Here is a 12214-nt window from a genome sequence, read left to right on the forward strand (position 1 = left end):
CTGTAGCTACCTCTGTGTCGGCAGTCGCTCGTCATCCATAAGTATGCTAGTATCCATCCATCTCCATTGTTTACCTGAGGTGCCTTTTAGTTGTGCCTATTAAAATATGGAGAACAAAAATGTTGAGGTTCCAAAAATAGGGAAAGATCAAGATCGACTTCCACCTCGTGCTGAAGCTGCTGCCACTAGTCATGGCCGAGACGATGAAATGCCAGCAACGTCGTCTGCCAAGGCCGATGCCCAATGTCATAGTACAGAGCATGTAAAATCCAAAACACCAAATATCAGTAAAAAAAGGACTCAAAAATTTAAAATAAAATTGTCGGAGGAGAAGCGTAAACTTGCCAATATGCCATTTACCACACGGAGTGGCAAGGAACGGCTGAGGCCCTGGCCTATGTTCATGGCTAGTGGTTCAGCTTCACATGAGGATGGAAGCACTCAGCCTCTCGCTAGAAAAATGAAAAGACTCAAGCTGGCAAAAGCACAGCAAAGAACTGTGCGTTCTTCGAAATCCCAAATCCACAAGGAGAGTCCAATTGTGTCGGTTGCGATGCCTGACCTTCCCAACACTGGACGTGAAGAGCATGCGCCTTCCACCATTTGCACGCCCCCTGCAAGTGCTGGAAGGAGCACCCGCAGTCCAGTTCCTGATAGTCAGATTGAAGATGTCAGTGTTGAAGTACACCAGGATGAGGAGGATATGGGTGTTGCTGGCGCTGGGGAGGAAATTGACAAGGAGGATTCTGATGGTGAGGTGGTTTGTTTAAGTCAGGCACCCGGGGAGACACCTGTTGTCCGTGGGAGGAATATGGCCATTGACATGCCTGGTGAAAATACCAAAAAAATCAGCTCTTCGTTGTGGAAGTATTTCAACAGAAATGCGGACAACATTTGTCAAGCCGTGTGTTGCCTTTGTCAAGCTGTAATAAGTAGGGGTAAGGACGTTAACCACCTCGGAACATCCTCCCTTATACGTCACCTGCAGCGCATTCATAATAAGTCAGTGACAAGTTCAAAAACTTTGGGCGACAGCGGAAGCAGTCCACTGACCAGTAAATCCCTTCCTCTTGTAACCAAGCTCACGCAAACCACCCCACCAACTCCCTCAGTGTCAATTTCCTCCTTCCCCAGGAATGCCAATAGTCCTGCAGGCCATGTCACTGGCAATTCTGACGAGTCCTCTCCTGCATGGGATTCCTCCGATGCATCCTTGCGTGTAACGCCTACTGCTGCTGGCGCTGCTGTTGTTGCTGCTGGGAGTCGATGGTCATCCCAGAGGGGAAGTCGGAAGACCACTTGTACTACTTCCAGTAAGCAATTGACTGTCCAACAGTCCTTTGCGAGGAAGATGAAATATCACAGCAGTCATCCTGTTGCAAAGCGGATAACTGAGGCCTTGACAACTATGTTGGTGTTAGACGTGCGTCCGGTATCCGCCGTTAGTTCACAGGGAACTAGACAATTTCTTGAGGTAGTGTGCCCCCGTTACCAAATACCATCTAGGTTCCACTTCTCTAGGCAGGCGATACCGAGAATGTACACGGACGTCAGAAAAAGACTCACCAGTGTCCTAAAAAATGCAGTTGTACCCAATGTCGACTTAACCACGGACATGTGGACAAGTGGAGCTGGGCAGGGTCAGGACTATATGACTGTGACAGCCCACTGGGTAGATGTATGGACTCCCGCCGCAAGAACAGCAGCGGCGGCACCAGTAGCAGCATCTCGCAAACGCCAACTCTTTCCTAGGCAGGCTACGCTTTGTATCACCGGTTTCCAGAATACGCACACAGCTGAAAACCTCTTACGGCAACTGAGGAAGATCATCGCGGAATGGCTTACCCCAATTGGACTCTCCTGTGGATTTGTGGCATCGGACAACGCCAGCAATATTGTGTGTGCATTAAATATGGGCAAATTCCAGCACGTCCCATGTTTTGCACATACCTTGAATTTGGTGGTGCAGAATTATTTAAAAAACGAGAGGGGCGTGCAAGAGATGCTGTCGGTGGCCAGAAGAATTGTGGGACACTTTCGGCGTACAGGCACCACGTACAGAAGACTGGAGCACCACCAAAAACGCCTGAACCTGCCCTGCCATCATCTGAAGCAAGAAGTGGTAACGAGGTGGAATTCAACCCTATATATGCTTCAGAGGTTGGAGGAGCAGCAAAAGGCCATTCAAGCCTATACAATTGAGCACGATATAGGAGGTGGAATGCACCTGTCTCAAGCGCAGTGGAGAATGATTTCAACGTTGTGCAAGGTTCTGCTGCCCTTTGAACTTGCCACACGTGAAGTCAGTTCAGACACTGCCAGCCTGAGTCAGGTCATTCCCCTCATCAGGCTTTTGCAGAAGAAGCTGGAGACATTGAAGGAGGAGCTAACACAGAGCGATTCCGCTAGGCATGTGGGACTTGTGGATGGAGCCCTTAATTCGCTTAACAAGGATTCACGGGTGGTCAATCTGTTGAAATCAGAGCACTACATTTTGGCCACCGTGCTCGATCCTAGATTTAAAACCTACCTTGGATCTCTCTTTCCGGCACACACAAGTCTGCTGGGGTTCAAAGACCTGCTGGTGAGAAAATTGTCAAGTCAAGCGGAACGCGACCTGTCAACATCTCCTCCTTCACATTCTCCCGCAACTGGGGGTGCGAGGAAAAGGCTCAGAATTCCGAGCCCACCCGCTGGCGGTGATGCAGGGCAGTCTGGAGCGACTGCTGATGCTGACATCTGGTCCGGACTGAAGGACCTGCCAACGATTACGGATACGGACATGTCGTCTACTGGCACTGCATATGATTCTCTCCCCATTGAAAGAATGGTGGAGGATTATATGAGTGACCGCATCCAAGTAGGCACGTCAGACAGTCCGTACTTATACTGGCAGGAAAAAGAGGCAATTTGGAGGCCCTTGCACAAACTGGCTTTATTCTACCTAAGTTGCCCTCCCACAAGTGTGTACTCCGAAAGAGTGTTTAGTGCCGCCGCTCACCTTGTCAGCAATCGGCGTACGAGGTTACTTCCAGAAAATGTGGAGAAGATGATGTTCATTAAAATGAATTATAATCAATTCCTCCGTGGAGACATTGACCAGCAGCAATTGCCTCCACAAAGTACACAGGGAGCTGAGATGGTGGATTCCAGTGGGGACGAATTGATAATCTGTGAGGAGGGGGATGTACACGGTGATATATCAGAGGATGATGATGAGGTGGACATCTTGCCTCTGTAGAGCCAGTTTGTGCAAGGAGAGATTAATTGCTTCTTTTTTGGTGGGGGTCCAAACCAACCCGTCATTTCAGTCACAGTCGTGTGGCAGACCCTGTCACTGAAATGATGGGTTGGTTAAAGTGTGCATGTCCTGTTTATACAACATAAGGGTGGGTGGGAGGGCCCAAGGACAATTCCATCTTGCACCTCTTTTTTCTTTCATTTTTCTTTGCGTCATGTGCTGTTTGGGGAGTATTTTTTTGAAGGGCCATCCTGCGTGACACTGCAGTGCCACTCCTAGATGGGCCAGGTGTTTGTGTCGGCCACTAGGGTTGCTTATCTTACTCACACAGCTACCTCATTGCGCCTCTTTTTTTCTTTGCGTCATGTGCTGTTTGGGGAGTGTTTTTTGGAAGGGCCATCCTGCGTGACACTGCAGTGCCACTCCTAGATGGGCCAGGTGTTTGTGTCGGCCACTAGGGTCGCTTATCTTACTCACACAGCTACCTCATTGCGCCTCTTTTTTTCTTTGCGTCATGTGCTGTTTGGGGAGTGTTTTTTGGAAGGGCCATCCTGCGTGACACTGCAGTGCCACTCCTAGATGGGCCAGGTGTTTGTGTCGGCCACTAGGGTCGCTTAGCTTAGTCATCCAGCGACCTCGGTGCAAATTTTAGGACTAAAAATAATATTGTGAGGTGTGAGGTGTTCAGAATAGACTGAAAATTAGTGGAAATTATGGTTTTTGAGGTTAATAATACTTTGGGATCAAAATGACCCCCAAATTCTATGATTTAAGCTGTTTTTTAGTGTTTTTTGAAAAAAACACCCGAATCCAAAACACACCCGAATCCGACAAAAAAAATTCGGTGAGGTTTTGCCAAAACGCGGTCGAACCCAAAACACGGCCGCGGAACCGAACCCAAAACAAAAACACAAAACCCGAAAAATTTCAAGTGCACGTCTCTACTCTCCAAGTGGAACTGCCTACCTCATTGGATCAGATCTCAAATGATCTCCTTGACTCTGAAGGTTCACCTATCGCTGACCTGGTGGCTGCAGTACCAGCAATTGAGCATGGGCCATCCCTTCTAGATCCCCAACTGGGTCCTGCTGACAAAGCACACCAGTCTTTGTGGCTGGGGAACACTGGCAGAGCAACACTCATTTCAGGGATGTTGGACCACGGTGGAATATCTGTTTCCAACTGGAGTTGAAAGCAGTGTTCAGTGCACTGACTCTGGCTCGCCCTATTCTGCAGTACAGACCAGTTGAAGTTCAGTCGGACAATGCCACCACGGTGGCCTATATCATCCATCAGGGCACCACTTGAAGCCACATGGCAATGATGAAAGTGTCCAAGATTCTGCGTTGGGCGGAATGCTATCTTCCAGACATATCGGCGGTGCTCATCCTGGGTGTACTCAACTGGGAAAGAGACTTCTTCATTCGTCAGAATGTTCACGCCAGAGAGTGGCTCTTCATCCCGAGGTCTTTCAACTCTTGGTAGACAGATGGGGTCTACCAGGCGTGGATCTCATGGCCTCTCGACACCATCACAAGGTTCCGGTCTGCAGATCTCGAACCAGGGATCCTCATGTAGCGTTCGTGGGCACACTGGCGGTCCCATGGACCTTTCACCTGCCTTACATCTTCCCTCTGGTATCACTTCTGCCTCGGGTTAAAACAAGAAGAAGAAAAACTCATTCTAGTAGTTCCAGCGTGGCCCAGATGTCACTGGTTCTCATATCTCCAGGTACTCTTGGCAGAGCAACCCCTTCTACTTCAGTGACGGGACCTTCTATGTCAGGGTCCCTGCCTTCATCCAGACCTGGCCTGCTGTCTTTAACGGCATGGCTCTCAAAGCTTCGCTTCTGAGGTCAAAGGGATTTTCTGAGGCGGTCGTCCAGACTATGCTGAAGGCCCGCAGACCGGCCTCTGGCAGTATATATTATAGGGTATATCATGCTTACTTAACTTGGTGCACTGCTCAGAATTATGATGCCACTAAGTTCAGGACTTCCAGAATTCTGGCATTTCTTCAAAGAGGTTTGGACCTAGGCCTTCGTCTTGCCTCTCTCAAGGCACACATTTTTGCCTTGTCTATATGGTTCCAACGCAAGATTGCCTCCATTCCTGATGTACACACTTTCCTTTAGGGCATTATTCGCATTTAGCATCCCTGTGTCCTTCCGGTGGCACCATGGGATCTGTCTATTGTGTTGGATGCTCTTCAGGAAGCCCCTTTCGAACCTATTGAATCGGTGTACCTCAAATGGCTAACAGCCAAGGCTCTTTTCCTGCTTGCTATTGCCTCGGCAAGGAGGGTTTCGGACTTAGGGGCATTATCCTGTCGTCCTCCCTTTTTGATTTTCCACCGTGACAGAGCAGTTCTCCTAACTAGACCTGCTTAGCTTCCTAAGGCGGTTTCTTCTTTTCATCTTAACCAAGAGATTGTGGTTCTGGCCTTCATCTCGCTGGACTTGTCGGCTAAAGAGCGTCCTTTAGATGTGGGTAAGGCTCTACGTGTCTATGTGGACTGTACTGCCTCCTTTAGATGTTCTGATGCCCTTTTTGCCTTTTTTGATTTTCATAAACATGGCTGGCCTGCTAACAAGCAAACGCTGGCCAGATGGATTAGAATGGTGATTGCACGAGCTTACAGTCGGGTTGGTCTTTCAGTTCCAGCTTCGATTTCTGCCAATTATACTTGGTCGGTAGGACCTTTTTAGGCAGCACGCCATGGGGCGTCAGCCAAACAATTGTACAAGGCGGCTACGTGGACTTTGGTACACATATTTTTTAAGTTCTATGCCTTTAATACCTTCGCCTCCCAGGATTCTTCCTTTGGACGCCGTCTTCTCTTATCCACTCAGGCTTGTCCCCCTTCTTTGAAATACTGCTTTGGGACATCCCCGATGTTTCGCTGTGGAAACCTATGTACCCTGCTGCAGAAAGAAAGAGTTATGGTAGACTTACCTTTGTTAATTCTCTTTCTGTGAAGTACATAGGGTCCCCAGGGCGCCCACCTTGACGCACCTGGCCTCTCTGGGTTTGTGTGGCATTGGTTGCTGGTTCCTTCTCCTGTCGGTGAGAATGTGTTCTTATGTGTCTGACATCTTTCTTCTCTCCTTCCTGCTTGCTGCATTGGACTACTGTAGTTAACAAAACTGAGCTACTAGAGCCTGGAGGCGGGGTTATAGAGGAGGGAAGCTATGCATCCTAGGACAGCTAAAGCTTTAACTGTTTGGTGCCCTGATGCCTCATTCACCACTACACACCCAGATGTTTCCCCGTGGACCCTATGTACTTAGCAGAAAGAGCGTTAACAAAGGTAAGTCTACCATAACTCTCTTCTTTTTACATGTTATCTGCATTGGTAAAGTTTTATGCTTCTCTCACCAAGTTTCTTTCATATATTTGGCTACATCCCCTTGTAACGGCTGCCATGGAGTTTGACAAGGAATGTGATAGAATCATTGCAGTTTTTTTCATTAGCATGGCTGCATATCAAACCTTTGGAATCCTACAGGTACTTTTATTGACGGTCAATACATGACCATTTGCTCATAACTGGCTGCTGGATACTAATTCAATACCAAACAGAGTGAGTCCTTAACAGGCTGGCCAGCCTAAAAGATATTTTAAATATCCATGAAGTCTTTTTACTGGAATACCAAGCGATAGACACCTTTCATCTAATACAAAGTTACTATATTTTGAATATTAGCAACTCTTTAGGGGATTGTTACAATTTCCAACTAATAACAGAGCCTCTTGAAAACGAGGTATTCATATGGACGTTGGTAGATGTTTTATACTATAGTATGACAGCTTCATATAATGTTAATAAATGTGGTCATTCTGAGGTTATGTTTGAATTTATATATTTATTTGAAGTATTACATTTTTTACAAATCTATTTTATATTCTTCCTTCTGCGCACGTATTGGTATCTGTTCTTTTACATTTGTTCTTATACCTACCTGAGGGTGTAGAAGTCATCACGCACTGTGTACCTTCCTTAGGGTGTAGAAATCGTCACGTACTGTATACCTACCTGAGGGTCTAGAAGTCATCATGCTCTGTATACCTACCTGAGGGTGTATGAGTCACACTGTATACCTTCCTGAGGGTGTGGGAGTCGCACTGTATACCTACCTGAGGGTGTAGGTGGAGTCATCACGCTCTGTATACCTGCCTGAGGGTGTAGAAGTCATCACGCACTGTGTACCTTTCTTAGGGTGTAGAAATCGTCACGTACTGAATACCTACCTGAGGGTCTAGAAGTCATCATGCTCTGTATACCTACCTGAGGGTGTATGAGTCACACTGTATACCTACCTGAGGGTGTAGGAGTCACACTGTATACCTACCTGAGGGTGTAGGAGTCACACTGTATACCTACCTGAGGGTGTGGGAGTCGCACTGTATACCTACCTGAGGGTGTAGGTGGAGTCATCACGCTCTGTATACCTGCCTGAGGGTGTAGAAGTCGTCACCTACTGTATACCTACCTTAGGGTGTAGAAATCATCATGTACTGTATAACTACCTGAGGGTGTAGAAGTCGTCACACACTGTATACCTACCTAAGGGTGTAGGAGTCACACTGTATACCTACCTGAGGGTGTAGGAGTCACACTGTATACCTTCCTGAGGGTGTAGGAGTCACACTGTATACCTTCCTGAGGGTGTAGGAGTCACACTGTATACCTTCCTGAGGGTGTGGGAGTCACACTGTATACCTACCTGAGGGTGTAGGAGTCACACTGTATACCTTCCTGAGGGTGTAGGAGTCACACTGTATACCTTCCTGAGGGTGTAGGAGTCACACTGTATACCTTCCTGAGGGTGTAGGAGTCACACTGTATACCTACCTGAGGGTGTAGGAGTCACACTGTATACCTACCTGAGGGTGTAGGAGTCACACTGTATACCTACCTGAGGGTGTAGGAGTCACACTGTATACCTACCTGAGGGTGTAGAAGTCACACTGTATACCTACCTGAGGGTGTAGGAGTCACACTGTATACCTACCTGAGGGTGTAGGAGTCACACTGTATACCTTCCTGAGGGTGTAGGAGTCACACTGTATACCTTCCTGAGGGTGTAGGAGTCACACTGTATACCTACCTGAGGGTGTAGAAGTCACACTGTATACCTTCCTGAGGGTGTAGGAGTCACACTGTATACCTTCCTGAGGGTGTGGGAGTCACACTGTATACCTACCTGAGGGTGTAGGAGTCACACTGTATACCTTCCTGAGGGTGTAGGAGTCACACTGTATACCTTCCTGAGGGTGTAGGAGTCACACTGTATACCTACCTGAGGGTGTAGGAATCACACTGTATACCTTCCTGAGGGTGTAGGAATCACACTGTATACCTACCTGAGGGTGTGGGAGTCGCACTGTATACCTACCTGAGGGTGTAGGCGGAGTCATCACGCTCTGTATACCTACCTGAGGGTGTAGAAGTCGTCACCTACTGTATACCTACCTTAGGGTGTAGAAATCATCATGTACTGTATAACTACCTGAGGGTGTAGAAGTCGTCACGCACTGTATACCTACCTGAGGGTGTAGGAGTCACACTGTATACCTACCTGAGGGTGTAGGAGTCACACTGTATACCTTCCTGAGGGTGTAGGAGTCACACTGTATACCTTCCTGAGGGTGTAGGAGTCACACTGTATACCTACCTGAGGGTGTAGGAGTCACACTGTATACCTACCTGAGGGTGTAGGAGTCACACTGTATACCTACCTGAGGGTGTAGGAGTCACACTGTATACCTACCTGAGGGTGTAGGAGTCACACTGTATACCTACCTGAGGGTGTAGGAGTCACACTGTATACCTACCTGAGGGTGTAGAAGTCACACTGTATACCTTCCTGAGGGTGTAGAAATCATCACGTACTGTATACCTACCTGAGGATGTAGAAGTCATCACGCTCTGTATACCTACCTGTGGGTGTAGAAGTCGTCACGCTCTGTATACCTACCTGAGGGTGTAGAAGTCGTCACCCACTGTATACCTACCTGAGGGTGTAGGAGTCGCACTGTTTACCTACCTGAGGGTGTGGGAGTCACACTGTTACCTACCTGAGGGTGTAGGCGGAGTCATCACCCACTGTATACCTACCTGAGGGTGTAGAAATCATCACGTACTGTATAACTACCTGAGGGTGTAGAAATCATCACGTACTGTATAACTACCTGAGGGTGTAGAAGTCATCACGGTCTGTATACCTACCTGAGGGTGTAGGAGTCGCACTGTATACCTACCAGAGGGTGTAGAAGTCGTCACCCACTGTATACCTTCCTGAGGGTGTGGGAGTCACACTGTATACCTACCTGAGGGTGTGGGAGTCACACTGTATACCTACCTGAGGGTGTAGGAGTCACACTGTATACCTACCTGAGGGTGTAGAGATCATCATGCACTGTATACCTACCTGGGGGTGTAGGAGGAGCCACACGGTATGACTTCGGAGGGGGGGAATGAGCTGCATGGTATGACTCCTGAGGAAGGGGGGGGGGGGAGTTGTATGAGGAGCAGCATGGTATGACTCCTGAGGAAGGGGGGGGGGGGGAGTTGTATGAGGAGCAGCTTGGTATGACTCCTGAGGAAGGGGGGGGTGGTTGTTTGAGGAGCAACATGGTATGACTCCTGAGGAAGGGGGGGGGGGGGGGAGTTGTATGAGGAGCAGCATGGTATGACTCCTGAGGAAGGGGGGGGGGGGGGGTTGTATGAGGAGCAGCATGGTATGACTCCTGAGGAAGGGGGGGGGGGGGAGTTGTATGGGGAGCAGCATGGTATGACTCCTGAGGAAGGGGGGGGAGTTGTATGAGGAGCAGCATGGTATGACTCCTGAGGAAGGGGGGGGGGGGTGGAGTTGTATGAGGAGCAGCATGGTATGACTCCTGAGGAAGGGGGGGGGGGGAGTTGTATGAGGAGCAGCATGGTATGACTCCTGAGGAGGGGGGGGGGGAGTCGCATGAGGAGCAGCATGGTATGACTCCTGAGGAAGGGGGGGGGAGTTGTATGAGGAGCAGCATGGTATGACTCCTGAGGAAGGGGGGGGGGGGGGGAGTTGTATGAGGAGCAGCATGGTATGACTCCTGAGGAAGGGGGGGGGGGGAGTTGTATGAGGAGCAGCATGGTATGACTCCTGAGGAAGGGGGGGGGGAATTGTATGAGGAGCAGCATGGTATGACTCCTGAGGAAGGGGGGGGGGGGGGAGTTGTATGAGGAGCAGCATGGTATGACTCCTGAGGAAGGGGGGGGGGAGTTGTATGAGGAGCAGCATGGTATGACTCCTGAGGAGGGGGGAGGGGGAGTTGTATGAGGAGCAGCATGGCATGACTCCCGAGGGGGGGTGTATGGAGCTGTGTGATATGACTCCCCAGGGTGTGTAGAAGGAGCTGCATGGTTTGTCTACCTGAGATGTCTCTTTTTCCCGTCTCTACGCAGCTGACTACAGAGTGAATTGATTCAGTAAGGCTGCCGCTCAGTATTTCCAGGAAAGTAATGTCGCTCATATCGGCCATATAGCTGGCTGTGGTTCATATTGTGGCTTTCCACGCACCGGAACCAGCGCACAGCTCTTCTGATTGGGGAACTGAACTTTCTGTTTTCCTCATGCAGATGACCGGGTCCGACAAGGCGCAGATCAGGAAGAGACCCCACAGATGATTGAAGCCAGGATTGACAGAGATGTTGTGAGTAGGGATCATTTGCTTTACGTCCGATAGTGATCAGCTAATTCTTTGGTCTTTTAATAATCTGCTCATTCATGACTTGTGTGATGTGATCTATTAGTAGTCTTTCAGCGATGACATTTATATCCAGTGGCACCATAAGGGGGGTGTGGGCTGCACCTGGGTGTCACCCGCCGAGGGTTAACACTAAAATGTCGGCTCCTGCCCAGTGACACTGTAACATTACGTGCAGCACCTGGCTCCTATCACCTCACTGCCCTGGGGCAGCCCGTATCTCCCGAAGCCCCGGAATGCCGAAAACGGATGTACAGGCCATGAGGCCACGCCCCCTCCTGCGAGACCATGCCCCATTTTGCCACCGCCACCCGCACCGGGTGTCATCAGGGGCAGTGACACCCCTATTTATATCCTATAACGCCTGAATTCCCGGTGACACAACCCCTGCACCGCCCTAGATTGCCCGTAGTGAAGGTCTGCTATGTAGGTAGATATAAGTCATATCCTCCGGGTGGTGTGATCTGGTAATAACAGATGGTGACACACAGAGGGGGATGAGCAGATCTCTAGTAGATCACATGTACACACCATACACCCTCAGCTGTACCGTGACATAAAGTAGATCACATGTACACACCATACACCCTCAGCTGTACCGTGACATAAAGTAGATCACATGTACACACCATACACCCTCAGCTGTACCGTGACATAAAGTAGATCACATGTACACACCATACACCCTCAGCTGTACCGTGACATAAAGTAGATCACATGTACACATCATACACCCTCAGCTGTACCGTGACATAAAGTAGATCACATGTACACACCATACACCCTCAGCTGTACCGGGACATAAAGTAGATCACATGTACACACCATACACCCTCAGCTGTACCGGGACATAAAGTAGATCACATGTACACACCATACCCCCTCCGCTGTACCGGGACATAAAGTAGATCACATGTACACACCATACACCCTCAGCTGTACCGGGACATAAAGTAGATCACATGTACACACCATACACCCTCAGCTGTACCGGGACATAAAGTAGATCACATGTACACACCATACACCCTCAGCTGTACCGGGACATAAAGTAGATCACATGTACACACCATACACACTCCGCTGTACCGGGACATAAAGTAGATCACATGTACACACCATACACACTCCGCTGTACCGGGACATAAAGTAGATCACATGTACACACCATACACCCTCAGCTGTACCGTGACATAAAGTAGATCACATGTACACACCA

The 12214-nt window shown here is 49.0% G+C and overlaps 1 protein-coding gene across 21 annotated transcripts in view; it reads left to right on the top strand.

Annotated features, from left to right (window-relative positions):
* EPS8 (EGFR pathway substrate 8, signaling adaptor) overlaps nt 1–12214 on the top strand; it is a 611221-nt gene that overhangs the window by 353010 nt on the left and 245997 nt on the right. For all 21 annotated transcript variants that reach the window (XM_063929435.1, XM_063929440.1, XM_063929438.1 and 18 more), the window contains one exon: nt 10868–10941. In XM_063929435.1, coding sequence (XP_063785505.1) covers nt 10868–10941 — 74 coding nt within the window. The remainder of the gene's footprint in view (nt 1–10867; nt 10942–12214) is intronic.

This window comes from Pseudophryne corroboree, chromosome 6 (assembly GCF_028390025.1).
Source record: "Pseudophryne corroboree isolate aPseCor3 chromosome 6, aPseCor3.hap2, whole genome shotgun sequence".
NCBI classification, from domain to species: Eukaryota; Metazoa; Chordata; class Amphibia; order Anura; family Myobatrachidae; genus Pseudophryne; species Pseudophryne corroboree.